At 48.7% G+C, this 16,312-nt stretch overlaps 1 protein-coding gene across 4 annotated transcripts in view; it reads left to right on the top strand.

Moving 5' to 3' along the window:
- Positions 1-16,312, top strand: part of PLEKHM2 (pleckstrin homology and RUN domain containing M2) — a 54,507-nt gene that overhangs the window by 22,041 nt on the left and 16,154 nt on the right. For 2 of the 4 annotated variants that reach the window (XM_067566261.1, XM_067566259.1), the window contains exons 2-8: positions 2,484-2,590; positions 3,190-3,299; positions 4,486-4,585; positions 5,490-5,577; positions 7,340-7,526; positions 10,177-10,236; positions 14,443-14,677. In XM_067566261.1, coding sequence (XP_067422362.1) covers positions 2,484-2,590; positions 3,190-3,299; positions 4,486-4,585; positions 5,490-5,577; positions 7,340-7,526; positions 10,177-10,236; positions 14,443-14,677 — 887 coding nt within the window. The remainder of the gene's footprint in view (positions 1-2,483; positions 2,591-3,189; positions 3,300-4,485; positions 4,586-5,489; positions 5,578-7,339; positions 7,527-10,176; positions 10,237-14,442; positions 14,678-16,312) is intronic. The other 2 variants (XM_067566263.1, XM_067566262.1) reach the window with 1 other exon arrangement.

Raw genomic sequence — 16,312 nt, 5'->3', positions numbered from 1 at the left:
ATGTAGGGATGGGCCAGAACTAACTCCTTAGATCCAGGCACCCAAAAGCGCTGGAGCTGAGCTTTATGATTAAGATCTGCTGCAAGGTTTTGGAGAACACGCTGGGCAGCCTCCTACGTGTGTTATAATGTTCACGAGTGGAGTCTGTTGATAGCGCCGAAGGCAGCTCGGAGCCATTCTTTAGCCAGGTGCTTACATCTGCAAGAACAGCTGCTGTTGGTGAGAAATGACAGGATAATCTTCCATCTATTAAAAGCTTATGTAGAACCTGTCTGTCTGTTCACGTGAGCAAACTGAGCAGGAGCCGGGCATTTAAACAAGGCCATGGCAGCTGTCATCTGAATTTCTCTTTCCCAAGCCCGTGGCAATTCTGTGGCTAAACAGGTTGTCCTGAATGAATGTCCATTGTGGTGATGGTGCAAATGAGCCTGGCAGCTACCCAGAGAAGCAGCCAGCCTTTTGAAGCCCATCAGTGCAGAGCAAATCTCTAGAATCTGATTCTATGCTTTGCCCGTCTAGTGCATTCTGTATGGAGGATCTCAGAGCACTTTACAGACCTTAAAAACCAAAGTCTCATTATCAGCCCGAGAGTTAGAATTTCACCACCCCTGTTTTATCAATTGGGAAACTGAGGCATGGAGGCTAACTGACTCAGCCAAGATTGCACAGCGAGTCAGTAGTAAAGCTGGGAATAGAACCCAGATCTCCTGGCTCCTGCCAAAGAAAGGCACAAGCCCATTCTCTCGGCAGTGATGGTATGGCTACGTAGGTCAGTCTGGGGCTTTTAGTGTACCCAGTTAGCTGCAATTACATTTTATTTATTACAAAGATGCATGCCCAGCTCATTGCATCTGTGCAATAATAGTAATAGTGTGTGCTTCTCCAGTGCCTGTAATCTGGGGGACCCTAAGAGCATCACAAATATTAAAACTCCAGCTTCTCTCTGGGGATAGGTTAGTATTACCCCCATTTTATAGATGGGGAAACTGAGATGGTGATTTGCCAGAGTTCCCCAGTCAGTCAGTTCCCCAGTCCTGTGCCCTAACCAAAAAGCCCAGTGAGATGTATACAAAGGGCGAATTGGATCTCTGTGTCATTGAGATCTATGTGTAGATCGTGAGACCTTGTGAGAGCTCATGTTGCATTTGAGCAGTTGTCCTATTGAGTGATGTACACTCATTTTACAGCGCATACACGGCTGTGGGAGCCATTGCCTACACCCCAGTGTTTCTCAGATGGTGTGTGCACTGACTCTGTATAGCGCTGGGCTCTCCTTGCACCAGTGATAACCTGGTACATCCAGTGACTGGAGCCCTGCACGGGCAGAAGAGCAGAGGCCCAAAAGAGACGAGACGTCCACACACCGTGAAGTGCCTGTCTCAGCAGTGTCAGCGCAGCTGTTCTGAATCCAGTGAAAATTGCTGCCCTCTCTCTTGTGCGTATGACATCTGCAAAGCAGCACTCCATAGATGCAGTTGTCGGTCCATGAGCCATTTCAAGGCCTGCTCTGTGAGGTTGTGGATATCCTGCAGTCCACCTCTGAATCTGTATTTGGAGCACTGCGTTCCAGTGTGTGTGACAGTTTGCATGTTCTCACCGCAGTCGCACGAAACAGAGTCTTCGATTTTCAGCTTGTGCATCAAGTAACCACATCATCCATGGTTTGCAGAGATGCGGTCCAGGGTAGCCGAAAGCCTGCGTGGCAGGTCGAAACTGGGACAGCGCCTTTTTGAGCCAGTAATAATGTGCTTATCGGGAATGGTAGATGAGGTACAGACCCTTTGCCATTCCCTGGCTGGATCCAGAGGCATGCGATGGTCATGTGTGGTCCGTAGTGCCATCTTGAAAACCAGGCTATTAAACATGCTGTTTGTCCAGCACTTCTGATTTAAAACTGGGTCAAGCCTGGCCTGCGTTTCCAAGTACTGAGGGCTCATAAAGTACTGAAGTGAATGGCTAGTGTCCAAAGCGTCCGAAATAAATATTTAGACACCAGTACGTGCTGGAAAGATGGAACAACAATAACGAAATATTCAGCCTGCTCAGAAATCCCATTCCCTTTAAAAGCACAGTCCTGCTCTCTGACCTGTGGCATGTCTCCGAGCCTCTTGGAAAATCAGCGGCCATGCACGTATGCATGGGTGCAAGCGGATTATTTTTTCCATGTACTCCGCAAGCCATGGCAAAGGCTGAAGGACAGTCTTGAGTTCAGTAGTTGCATCCATTGTGTCGTCTGTATGGTAGGGTGCTAAGGCTGCGAGGATATACGTGGATGAATCTGATGGGATTGCACTTGTTTACCCCAGGTCTGAATGTGGCCCTGAAACTGCATATGGGTGAGTTAAGGGCTCCGGGTTTCCTTATGTCAGGGTGAGTCACTGAAGGAATGTATGAACATGGCCCTAGATATTGTCATGTAATTGAATGAAACTTGGACGGCTGCTCCCCTGCTCAGCAGCTGACACTGTCTCTTCTGTTTTCAGTTGCAGAGTTACTTTGCGGCGTGTGAGGATGAGACCCCAGCAATTAGGAATCACGACAAAGTCCTGCAGCGGCTGTGCGAGCACCTGGACCACGCTCTGCTCTATGGGTAAGATGTACAGTGCTGTGCGGTGGGGCGCTCGGCCAGCCTGGGCCCCCTCCAAGTTACGGAGCTGGGGTTGAAGAAGGGGTGGGGGTGTTCAGCCAGGGGACAAATTATTTCATTATGCAGCCTCCGAGGGGAATCCCAAAATGCATATTTTGGCTACCTGCCTCTAAACCCCGGTGTCAAGAAAACTTAGCTGGCCAAACCACGGCAGGGCCCTGAGGTTAGGGCCCCACTTCTTGTTTCCTCCTTTTCACTTTCTTCCTCCTTTTATCTTTCCCTCACCATTTGAAAGGTTCTCTCCTCCTCCCCCCTCTCTGAATTTCTCCCCTTTTCTTCTCTGCTTTTTATTCAGAACCAGGTGCCTGGGTTTTGAAAAAAGCCTTTCAAATAGGAACACCTCTGCAGCTCGTCCTATCGCAGTCTGACGCTGTGATACCAAGAATGATGCTCTTGTGATGACACGGAGGGATGGGAGGTTTCCACAGGGACTATGGAGAGCGCATCCCTCCCTCCGCTCTCTCTGGGCATAACTTATTTGCTTCAGGGTCTGAAAGCAATGAAGTGTTTCCTTAACGATCCCTCTGTTTCCATTCCCGCAGGCTGCAAGATCTCTCTTCAGGCTACTGGGTGCTGGTCGTTCACTTCACCCGGAGGGAAGCCGTCAAACAGATAGAGGTGCTTCAACACGTGGCCACCAATTTGGGGCGCAGTGAGTATTTTATTCTGCGCCTTCTAGGGCAGCTCTTTCAGTGGGTGAGTCGCAGGTTTAGGAAAGCTGGCATGAGATCAGAGTTGGTTTTAATCGCTCTGGGTTTGAGATCCTGGTCTGCGTTCACACCTGGCTTATGCAGGAAGTCAGGGAAGTAGTAGCCACGCCAGCTAGCTCCGAAGCCGGCCCTGCAGTACAGTCAGCAGTCTCTTCCATGTTTGCCCTGTCCAGACCAGGAAGTAGGGAGTGTGTGTGTGGTGACCAGAGGTAGCACAGGCTGTGTTTGTTACAGAGGTGCATAGATGACATGGAAGGAGACAATTTTAATAAGAAACACCACAGGCCTGGTTACCAGATGTTAATGGAATGCCCCATTTGGATGCCCAGATCTGGGCATAGGAGCTCATAGATGGTTGGGCCCTAAGACCTGATTGACATGTGCAAATACAGATTGAAGTATCAAAATGCAGGATTAGGACAGCACCAACCGTGGAAAACTGGGCTTGGCATGGCAGTCAAGTGCCTTATCTAACGTCTCCTGACTGTCCCCTTTGGGGTTTGCACACAGGTCTCAGAGCCAGGCTTTTCTGGATGCAATTCTAATGCATCTGTGAACCAGAGCAACCAGCCAGGCAGTGCAGCTGGAGTTGGCTTGCAGGAGAGATATTGGCAGGATGGACCTAGGTGAGCTGGACAGACCTCTCCCGTTCTGTCCTGGAAGGTTACTGGGTACCTGCCACAGGTGCTGATGCTCCTTTTCCTTTGAGACAGAGGAAATGTGATGTGAAATGTGCAGATCTTCTTTGCCCATTATTAAAAGTGCGTGGGACCTTTTTCCCGTCAAGGCTGGCTTGGACCAGGAATGCTGTCAGGAGAGCCCCACTGCTGTTCCTCCCTACCCTGATGAGAGCAGAGTTGAGCCCATACAGTGAAATTCACTTCTCTTTCTGCTCACACATTGATCATGGATCTGAAATTAATTTCCTGCTAATATTTTCTTTAAATCCCTGCTTTAAGTCACTAGAATATTCCAGGAATGTGAATGCAAATGGGGCCTGAACCACCTCAGCAAACTGGTTTAAAAATATGAATGAATATTTGTAGGGCTTTTTTTTCTCCCTCCCAATATTTGACCAGCCCTGGGAAGCAGGAGCTGCTGACCAATAACCTCTGATGCTTGTTTCAGGTCGAGCGTGGCTGTACCTGGCCCTCAATGAGAACTCGTTGGAGAGCTACTTACGGCTGTTTCAGGAGAATCTAAGCCTGCTGCATAAGTACTATGTCAAGTGAGTAGCAGGGTGCTCTCAGCCCGTCTCTTGGCTCCACTGCTGGCTATGTTTTCCTTTTAGAGAGCTCCACTCAATTTTGCTTGAAACAAACTTGTTGCGAATCAGGTTCCATTTCCTGAGTGGAAACGCTGAGTGCTTGTAACTGCATTTCTAGTGAGAGGCTCGGCCAGAGAGCTCAGTTGTGCAGGCGGTGGGCTGACTAGTTAGCGTCGCAGGCTGCATGCTGGTGCGCTGTGATATCTCAGGTGTGAATGCTGTTTGACAGCCCTGCGTGGCTGTATCTACACGTGTCTGTAGCCCTGCCTAGCAGGTGGACCCACTCTTGGAGTTTGGCTGTATGGAGCCAGCCTCTCGCTCATGGATAGGGGTGTCTGACTGAATGGCACTTGCTTGTCATGGCGAACTCACTCTTCTAAACGGCACCAGGAATATGGAGTTCGTTGGAACGCGACTGTCTTTAATAAACCTGGCAGAGACCAGTAAGGCGGTGATTAGGCCCATTCTCCTACATCCTTTATTGACATTTGGTAACATTTTCAAAGGGGTGTAAGTGACCTTAGGAGGCAAAATCCCACCTTAACTCAGTAAAGAGACTGCAGCCTGCTGGCTCTTGTGAGCCTGGAGACTGCAAGAGAAATGTGTGGCCATCGCAGTCACTCAACCCAGGCTAGCCTCGAGCACTGCTCCTGCTACCAAAGAAAAGCCTCGCTGTGCTAAAAGCAGTGCGATCCCACTTAGACTGTCTGACTCGAGGTTGTTTACGCTGTAGCTCAGGGTCATGTCATGGAAACTAGAAACCAGATGGGTGGAGAATGTGTTTTGATTGGTAAGATCATACGCTCGACAGCTGTTTTGTCGTTATACCAAAGCTGAAAGCTCTTGTGTTTTATCTGTGTCACAGGAACGCCCTGGTCTGCAGCCATGATCACCTGACCTTGTTCCTGACGCTGGTATCTGGGCTGGAATTCATTCGCTTTGATTTGGAGCCGGTGAGAATCCTGTCTTGTTTTGCTGTCTTCACTGCTGGATAGAAAGGCTGTAGGGCAGGAAAACCCCATGCGCCGTTTGAAGCTTGGGCCAGCTAAGTATTTAATAAACTCTGTCCCTTGGCTGTCCATGTGTCTGCCGGAGAGATGCATCCTCAGAGCTTCTCTGCTGCAGTTGCTCAGGGATAATCCCTGGTCAGGGGATCACTCAGTTTCACAAGTCAGCACTTCCCCAGTTCTACAAAAAATGACATTCTCCTCTCGGGATACAGTCAGGGGAAGGCAGAAAAGGGCTGTCACATCGGACAAGGACCAGGGTGCTCCTGCTCAGGGTAATTTTTGCCAATCTCTGGCAAAGATTTATTATTACATATCACTTGCATTGCACCGTAATATCCACGTTGCTTGAGGATGAGCGCAGAGCTCTGCTCCAGACACATGAGGGCAGCATGGGGGGAGGCACAATGAATGGGAGAAAGAGACGGAGAGAGAGGTGGGAAGCAGAGATTGAATTGGGGCAGGGAGAGAGAGGAGAGATGCTGATGGGGATGAGTTGACATAGGGCCTTGTAGGTGGTGAAGATGACTCTCGTAGAGTGAAAGTCCAATGACAGTGAGTGGGGATTTCAAGGCAGGGGGTTTCTAGGACCCCCCATATAGGTTCCAAAGTCTATTTTCTGTGGGGAAAAGTGACTGTAGAACTCGAAGCGATAGAGCCTGTCATGTACATGGTGCCTGGCTCCCATGGGCAGAGAAGGAAGACTGGAGGTTGTTCCCCAGGCTGCCATGCTCTGCTGTTCTCTGAGCAGTGTTCACTTGGAAGATAGCCACTTGGCTGCCTTTCCAACCTGCAGCATTTTGCTGTGCGGAGAAGGCTAGCTGTAAGGACAGGAGAAGGGTACGCGGAGAGAAGAGAGGAAATGGTCATGATGGCAGTTGTCTGTTGACCGTACTCCTGTGCATTCAGAACTCCACGGCTATGAAGGTTTCTGGTATGAACTTGGGACACAAAACTACCTTGAAACTTCACTGAGTCCATTAGAAAAGTCTTTGGAGGTGTAACGTTTGGTTCGCTTTCTCCAATGAGTCCATTTCCATCAGCCACTATCTGGCACAGGTTTGCTTCCTGCTGCAGGCTCAATTTCCTGGTGGTATCCAGGACTAGTGAATTCATACAAAGGTTTATTATATCCAGCAAAGCTCCTTCTCAGTCAGGAGAGAACTTTTCCAAACAGTGGCACCAGTTCAGTCCCCAGCAGAGACGTGTTCACATCACTGAACTACGTTATAATCCTTGTCCCCGTCAGGAGGTGCCCAGGAGCTGAATATCAGGGATGCTCAATGGCACTGACAGAGCTGTGGAAAGGGCTGGGACAGGAGGGGGCCTCTGGGTCAGGACTGAGGGGCGTTGACAGAGCTGGGTGGGGGAACCCCGGAGTGGAAGAAGAAAGGACGCTGCAGGGTCAGGATTGGTGTGCAGTGGTACACTGTGCGGTAGAAGCTTGCCTAGGGACATACACAATTTGCCTGCTACTGGCTGGTGCTTTCAGAGTGAAGGAAAAACAAGCCACTAAAACGTTGCAGTCTCTGATCTTCTCTTCATTTAATAAACATTTGCAACCAGGTTATTTGTACAAATCGAATGTAACTTTGTATTACACACGGCCGCCCGTGTTATGTGTGTGTAACGTTGTCACTGGCCGAGCTGTCCGAAGAGAGGCTGCTTCTGATGTAGTGTGTTATCTTCTCCGGGCGTCTGCCCTCAGGATGCCCCTTACTTGGACTTGGCGCCATACATGCCGGATTACTACAAGCCGCAGTATCTGCTGGACTTCGAGGATCGCCTGCCCAGCTCCCTCCATGGCTCAGACAGCCTGTCGCTCAACTCCTTCAACTCAGTCACCTCGACCAATCTGGAATGGGACGACAGCGCCATCGCACCATCCAGCGAGGGTAAGCGGCCGCAGAGGACACGGGGCAGGGGTGGATGCGCAGCTTCTGTTTGCACAAGAATCTGAGTGCCCCAGAAGAATGAGAGAAAAGCTGTCAGGTTCTAGGGCAATACCCAAGGCAGCGGAGGTCTTGTTGATTAAAGCTTTGTAGCTGGGCAGTATCCGCGCTTTCCCATGTATCCAGTAGTGTGCGGTCCCATTTGCTAAGTATCCACCAACCCACTGGGCCAGATGAGAGACAGGCTGTGGGAACTGGGGGCCAGGAGTGGGCCCATAGTTTGCACTCTGAGCCACCTCCGTCTTGCATGCAGAGGTGTGGCCAATGGAGACCACAGCTCCCAGAGCACTGAGCTCCATCTTGATCCAAGCTGCCAGATCCTCCTGTGTGTTCCTGCCTAGACTGAAGATTAAGGTTTTCCCAGCCACGTTTGTCTTTGATGTTTTCTTTGCATCAAGGCACCTTCCAGTTCTTCAGCCTGAAAATGCCCCCTGCGCTACAGGAAGGGACGCTCCTTTTTGCAGGAATTCACTGTTACTCGGTGGAATTCTCCAGCGGGACAGCTGGAGCGATAAGGCTCCAATTCTGTTTAAAGCCCAGAGGATGGACACCGGTCTCCTTGGTTTAACTGTGCCTACAGATCTACCTGACCTTGGCCACTGATTGCAGGGAGGCTGGGCTCACTTCTCCCCCTTACAGACTCTCAGGCCTGAAGAGGGAAAGCCAGAGTCTGTGTTGGAGTACAGGCCTCCTGCTTCACTGGGTCTACAGTCTACAGGGGTCCATATAGAACAGTTGCACCTGTGGGGGGTGGAGGGTTAAAATGGCCTGTGGGGGCTGCTCCCACCAACTAAGGAAGGGAAATAAAACTCCAAGCATTAGTCTTTTTTTTTTTTTTTTTTTTAAAGGCCCTTTTTCAAACCAAAGACCAAATCAGCTGAAGAGCCTTGGGCAGTAATTCAGCCGGCCAGCAGGGACCTTGTCCAGGCCCTGTTCTGTGCGGTTCTGGATAGAGTCCCAGATTGGGTGAACTTGGAAGGACTGGAGGCGGACGGCCTTGCAGCGGGATTTGCCAGAATTGTCACTGTTGTCCGTTTGCAAATTAGAAACCGGGGTATTTAAATGTTTTAAGGGAGGAGGGTGGCCCAGTTAAGGAATAAATGTCTTGCCGCTCCACACAGCAGTAAAGTTCACGGCAGTTTTAACTAAGTCTTTCCTCAGCTGCCCTCCTGACCTGCATAGTACAGCCAGCGTCTCGTTACTGTCACAGGGCAGTCGGATGCAGTGGGGAAGGCCCAGCAGCACAGGTTGGAGGCAGCTAAGGTCAGAGAAGACCAAGGAGAGTTCTGTAGCACTTGAAAGACTAACACGTTTAATTTCAGCAGGCGTAAGCGTTCCTGGGCTTCAGCTCACTTCCTCAGATGCAGAAGGGCAGAGAGCAGACTTAGCAGTAATCAATCCATTTTGCATTGATCTCCCAGCCCTTGTTCTCTGCCATTAGACTGGAGACTTGGCCCGAACTGCTGGCTCACAGTATGTCACATCTCCCTTGCAGATGTAAGCCACCCCCTGCTCTGTCGCCATCGGCAGAACATGTCTGGATCCCAGCAATAATCTCTTAGGGAATGTCCTTTCGTGTTAATTGAACGCCTGGCTATTGCCATTGTATGGCCACAGTGCTTAATATGTTGTTCAGATAAATACTGAGGGTTAAAATCCAAGAGATGCAGATGTGAGGCTGAAATTTGCAAGAAGCTGGAAGTGTGGTTTAGAAATGGGAACATCGGAGTCCCAGCTGCTAGTTTCTGTGTCAGAGCCAAAAACAGCTTCACTGCATGACCCTGGTTAGTGACTTCTCAGCTCTGTGCCTCAGTTTCCCCCTCTATAGAAGGAATGATACTGACTACCCCATCCCCCTCCCACAATGAGGTGTGGAGCTCAGTTAAATAAAGTGTCTAATGTGCTTTCAAACCCTTTGATGAAATATGCAATCAGCCCACACTGTTATTACATGGGTTTGATGTAGGGTGTCAGGAATTGGGTTCTGCGTTACATGTGAGCAGCCCCCATTCATCCCAGTGGGTTGATGACAAAATATAACAACCACTGGACATTAACTTACTAACTATTTCACTGCTGATCATCGTAATAGGAATGACCAGCTACTCCGGGACTGTAGGCGGAGCTTGGTTAGAGGACCAGTTTGTCCTTTTAGTTTAACCGCTGGCTTTGTAAACGTTACTAAATGAAACATCACAATACCTCTGGGAGGCAAGTGTAAGTGGGGAAACTGAGGCACAAGGAGGTTAAGTAATTTGACCAAGGTGATCCCGCAAGTCATTGTTGGAGCTGGGGTTGGAAATCCTGGCCCTCAGCTCCAATGTATGTGCCATTAGGCTATGCTACATCAATATTTTTTCCCCAATTTTAACTTTACAACACCTAGCAGAGCGGCGCCCCATCTCTGAGCGGGGCCCTTAGAAGCTGCTGTAATAGCAATAGCAGTAATTAATAAGGCAGACTTCCTGTGACAGACATACCCCCGAACCAGTTTCTCATTCTTTTCAGACGATTGTTTTGTTTAGCCCCATGTTCCCCACCCCTCCCGACTACTTGTGTTTCTAATCCTCGGTTTTGTCCCTCATTTTTGTAGATTATGATTTTGGAGATGTCTTTCCGGCAGTGCCGTCCATGCCCAGCACAGCCTGGGAAGGTGGGACATAGTCATGTTACCATGTTTATCTCTTCTGCACCCTTTCCGCACTAAGCTTGCTGCATGCAATTGATTTTTTCATAAGAACAAGCTCTCTGATCTTGATGGAATTCTGTGGCAACAGAACCGAGCGTCTGTGTTGAATGGATCTTCTGAGTGTGGAGTTGGAGCTCTGTGGCCCGTACGCTGGATGCTGGTGTGTGAGGTTTCCCTCCAGTTACTGAGCACCCCACAGAGATTCTCGCATTAGCATATGTCTCAGAATGTCGTGACTTTTGTTTCTGACTCTGATGATAATTGAGGTGTCAGTTGCACCTGCCATATGGGTCTGACCGATGGTTTTAAGACCCTGCATAGGACATTTGTAGCTGAAATGTCTATCAAGTGAAATCTGATTTGTTTAATAAAATGACTATCTAATATACTTGGAGAGCTGGATTGATAAGAGAACCTTTCTGTCAGATTAAGGAAGAAACCTGTTAAATTACTCCTGCCACAAAACTGACACACAGTGATCAGGGACCATCCCAAAAGTATCAGGTAGTTATAAACTAATGTACCAAAGCGTTCCTTCTCAATACAGCGTATGCTATACGTTTCCTTCATGTGGTAAAGAGCAGATATGTTGATTAGCAGATCTGTGCCTGGATATTTTGAGAGATCCACATTCATAAATTATCCAACAGGATCTTGAAAATGGCTTCTGATTTAATTCTACTTTTAATAGAATTTTGGTTCATTTCGGTGGATTTTTTTCTCCCCTTGACAGGCCTTGACCCAGGCTTCCCTCCTGGCTTAAAATGTCTCTTGAAGCCATAACTTGCAGCTAATGACCTTATTTCATTTGGTCATTGTTCTGCTTTTTAGCCCTTTTTAAACCTGGCTGATCGGAATCTCGATATCTTAGAGTAGATTTTATGGGAGTCGGTTCTCCTTTCTTTGCATGGAATAGTCATCTCTGTGTATCTGTCACATGTAGTTGGGTTAGGAAAGCTGTCCTCTTTACCCGTGGAGGAAATATACATATATATTTTCTGTCATTTCTGACTGAAACCTTGATAGATTCCTTCAGCTCAAATTGTTTTGTATTATCATCATCAAACTAATACCTCATACAGCATTTTGATAAAGATCTGCTTGAATTCCATTAGGATGGCTTTTGGTCTCTAACATTCTCTCTTCTCTGTAAGCTTGCTCTCTCTCCAAGCACAAGAGACACACACTTTGGTTTTCAGAGCAGTTTGAGTAGCTGAAAACGAAAAACCACTGAGTCTTTTCCTGTTGCAGTCACATGTGGTTAACACAGGGTCTGGCCTCGCTTGGGGCCCTCTGCAGCCAGCGTTTGCTATTCTGACCATTCCTGGAAAGAAAGGAATGAAAGAATCTGTGTGTGTTTCCTCACAGCCACTGTTCCCTCCAGCACTTCCTACAGAGAGGTCCTGGAGCTGTGATCTCCCCCAAAAGCCGATTTTCCTTCACCATTACCCCCAGCAGCTCCTTCTGGGAGAGGCTGTGAGTTTTCTGTAGCCATAATTTTTTGATTGGACTCTTTGGTTACCCTGGATAGAAGAAATGAGGTTTGATGCAGCTGTGGACTGCTAGATAGGGGATGCTGGACAGCATTCATGGTGGCTGGCTTTGGTGGTGGTGTTTAATGTAGTTGATGGGTATCAATTATGCCAGGCACCAGGGTGTCAAGTTATGGCAATCCTGCTTGACTGTTGAGGAGATTGTGTTTAGTTCTGGTGGTTCATGCCATTGTAACTATGGGGTTTGTTCCTTAAACTTGTAAATACACTTTAAAAATGCAGAGACTACGAATTGCATTTTTTAAATAAGAACCAGTGGGCTACTTAATGGTGTGTGGTGTCGCATGGACTGTGGTGTAAGGCCCCCTTGCTGTGCGAGATCCGTGCTGCTTCAATGAGCAGTTTCCATTCATGCCATAACACAGCCCCAGTTGTGCAGTCTGATCCTTAGGGGCATGGGGCAACCCAGGGGGGGCAGATTGCAAGTTCGGGGCCTAAATCATAAGGGTCAGTTTTTGCAGTACTGATCAGATCTCTCTGCAATAACCTAGCTTGCATCAGAAAGACCCGTCTCTCCTAAATTAGCTTACTGAATGAATTCCTTGCCAGATACACAAAAATCAAGCATTTAAGCATTTTGTACCCCTCTCTTTACCCTTCCCCATTTAAATGGACCCTGTCAGAATAACATCCTATATTGTGGACAACACCAGATAAACTTATGGATAATAAAGGTAACCAATTAGGTGACTGAAACTGAAATAGTCCTTAAAAAGTCATTTAACTTTTCTGTTTTTTCTGTTTTACTTAATTTGGATGGTGAAAATAGACCAGTCAATTTCACTTTTGCATCTAGTCAGTTTCAGTTTAACTGTGGTTTGTTATCTGTCACTGCAAACTGTAGGGCAATGGTTAAATTTAAACAAAACCACTGTTTCGAAATTAAAATTCACAAGACCATCTCTTAACACTGGGTTTTATAAAAACCTGTTTATTTTCCTAATGCAAAACCTACCGTCAGGTGTAAAGCACTGGACAATCTCTTAATTCTGCTAAGCTTAGCGGGCGGTTGTTTCTGTTTCTTGACTGGCTGAGCACAACTCTTTAGATTGTGGTTTCCACTGCAAACACTCAGGATCGTGAATCTGACATTAGTTTCCTGCTAATATTTTCTTAAAATCCCTGTTTCAGGAACATGGATAGATTCTGATCTGGCCTTTGAAATTAATCGTGTTGAGAATATTTGTCTATAGGGCATGGTACTGTTCACTTACCTGACTTGATTTTGTGGACAGGTAACCCTGAGCAAGAATCCCGCTGTGTCTTCTGTCCATTAACGCTAACGCTGGCCCGGCCAGTTGTATTAAGACTTTTCTGTTCTCTCTGTTTCTTTTCACTTGATGCCGGGTGCATGATGTATTTCTCTCCCCACACTGCCAGTCTGCTCTGTGTATTGTATATCAGGAGGAAAGTAGCATCCGCTGTAATGGTTCTGTCCACTGCAATCTGCTAACTTCTCTTTCTAAAGCAGAGAGCTCCTGGCAGAGGGAGTCTGAGCATTAATGTAACCTGAGCTTCCCAGGGAAATCCACCACTACCCCTTAGTGGAGAACTGCCTCCCTCTGCTCGGATAGTTTCTCTGAATCATTTCTCTGATTTCTCCTCAGGAAACTAGTGAGCTTAATGAAGATCTTCTTTCTAGGGTTTGTTAAATCACCATACCTATAAGAATAGAAGGATTATTTCTTTATTGGTTGGCCCAGTTACTATACTTCCAGCCAGTTAAAGTTGATCACATCTGTCTTGGACCCAGTCAGTGTTGCTCCTTAATCAGAGGTGTTGAGCAATGCAAGATACTCCATCCACAAGGCTGAGCTTCCACAAGATCTTCTGTCCACAGCAGCTCCTTTGGCCCCTGCCATACCCTAGGGTTTCTGCATGGCAGCTCAGAAAACAGCTGTGGACTGGTCCTGAAGAAATCTGTTTCATTATTGATGCTATTCAGGTCTCTCTCTCACACACTCCCAACTTGTGACCGAAGCTTTGCACTTTTCCAGCACTGCCTGTGTATGTTTGCATGACTCTCTCCCCGCTAAACAAGAGTTCACAGCCCACTGAGGCATAGTAACTCGGTAAAGCATCCTCTGATTCCAGTGTCCAGTGGGCATTTCTGAGCCTCCTGCAGGCAGCTGCCATTTACAGCGGAGTGCAGTGGAACTGAGATCGGATTTTAGCTATTGCCTAGCCTGTGATGTGCCAGCGCTGACAGTACCTACTGTTCCGGGAGCTCCCAGCAGACTGTGATCCCGTTTGAAGGCTGCCTGGACAGTCTCTGTCTGAACATTAAACCTTTGTTTTCAGGCATTATATTTCATTTGATGTGAGAGGTAGATTGATACGGGTTCCCAGGCTGTGGCACTGGGCTCTCTACTGTCTGCACCCACATATGCCCACTGCCTGCAGGCAGCTCCCAAATGCTGATCCTAATGAGCAGTTTTATTAGCAAGTCTACTGGGTAGAGTATAGCCAAGCGGTGCTCCGGGCCAGGACCTTTGAGTCCACACTGAGTGTCACGTGTGCACCTCGCTCCGTTGAGGTCCAGATGCTCAGTGAGGAATTCCTGGTCCGGTGATAGCAGCTGGCTGAGATCCTGGTTTTCCCTTCTCCTCTTGACCAGATGGAGACCTGACAGATACTCTCAGCTGCCCGTACTCCATTGCCTCGGATCTGAATGGCGGCAGGGCTTCCATGAAGAGTCCGACGCAGCGCTACAACCCCTTCAACCAGGACAAGCTTGAAGTGGTGCCCTCCACTGAAACCACCCCTGCACACGCTGCCTCCCTGGAGAAGATGGACACCACGCTGGAAGGCACAGACCAGTTGGAGAGCTGCACGGAGCTGGAAGTCATCAGGTCAGTACCAAGCCTCCCAAACACAAGGAGAGGGGTCTGCACGCCAGTTATGGGAGGGAGCTAGTTATGTTTGCCATGTGCTCTCACTTGTACCACAGGCTGGTTATTGCTGGGCGCGTAAGCCTGGCAGGCAAAGATTCTGGGTTCTTGGTTTATTCCTCCGGGGCCGGACTTTCCAAAGTGCTCAGCACCCACCAACACCCATTGTTGTCAGTGGGGGGTGAGGCAGGGTTCTCCAGTGGGAACTGCCAGGTGCGGAGGTCTCCTAAAAATCTGGCCTGAGAATTTTGTGAGCCTGATGCTATTGTATGGGCAACAGAATGAAATCTTGTAAAGCAGCCACAGTTATGGTTCCCTGGGACTGACTTTCCAATCCCTGAGTGTGCAGGGCTGGCACTAAGATGACAATCCTTTTCATACTGGTTTCATACCTGTTAGGCCCCTTTATTTTCCCACTGCCCATCTCAGGTATCCCTCCCATTATTACCACTCTGCCTTTAGCCTGGGGCGTATCAGCTGCTTCCTGGTGTGGGATTTAAACCTTCCAGTTTTACCCCCTCCTCTTCCTGTGGGAGAAGAGTGCCGTAGGCTCTTTGATGACCACAGGACCTCCTCAGACAGGCAATACTTCCAAGAGCCCAGCCTGGGCATTGATTGAGAACAGACTTGAAGGGGAGGGAATCGCTAACATCGCCTTTCTGTAATACCCTGGGGTTCTCCCCAGGGGTCTCTTGCCCCTGCATTGATCAGGCCAGATCCTGCATCGTGTGTGGGATCTCTCAGCCTGGTGCACTTCCAGCTCCCTGACAGCTGGGGGAAAGTGCGGTGTTCTCACAGTAGCAAAGAAACAGCTGCTGCTTCTTACCTGCCAGGCTTTCTCCAGCGATGAGAGACCAGTGAGCGTGTGGAGTCAGTCGGAGGGCATTCAGAGAAGCTCCCTACACTCAGAGCCCAGCCAACGGGAGCAGGAGAAGGGTGTGCTGGCCTTACTGACAGCAGCCCTGGTCTTGAGTCTGTCAATGTCAGTGACATGAGTACCCTGAAGTTCACCTTCCAACAACCACCTGGGAACTACAGTGGGCAGAGAAAAGCGGGGTGTCTGCGACTGTACCTAGAAGAGGTGTCAGTGTAGTGAGGTTACTGCTCCCTCTGTTGGCAGCCAGAGCCACTCCACATCCCTGGTGAATCTCCTCTGTACACTGGGAACCAGCTCTCATCCTCTGTTTTGTCCAGGTGATTTGAGACCATTCAGAGTCCTTGTCAGTTTCACTCAGCCTCAGCGCGTGATACCGCCTGCTGCCGCTGGGGACCACTCTTCATTCCCCGCCGTCCCGTTTCAGACTGATGGGAAATGAAACCCTCTCCCTTGTCAGGACACTGGTCCTGAAGAGTGTCACATTTTTGGCCTTTCTTGAGAGCCCAGCTTGAAGGCTGGGAATATTCTGAATCCAAGTAGAGCGGCTGCAACCCGTCAGATGGGATGGCCAGAGGCAGGGAAGTGCAGCGCCCAGAACAGGGAAATGAGAGTCAGGAGACACAGATTATTCTGCCACTGACTCTCACCTTGTGTCCTTGGGCAAGTCACATAACCTTTCTGCCTCAGTTTCCCCACCTGTAGCTGGGACTAAGACTGCC

Source organism: Emydura macquarii, unplaced genomic scaffold (assembly GCF_026122565.2).
Source record: "Emydura macquarii macquarii isolate MOO-44397 ecotype Brisbane River unplaced genomic scaffold, CSIRO-AGI_Emac_v2 contig_2768, whole genome shotgun sequence".
Lineage (NCBI taxonomy): Eukaryota > Metazoa > Chordata > Testudines > Chelidae > Emydura > Emydura macquarii.
The sequence above is the reverse complement of the archived record's forward strand: the minus strand, read 5'-3'. Positions and strand labels throughout refer to the sequence as shown.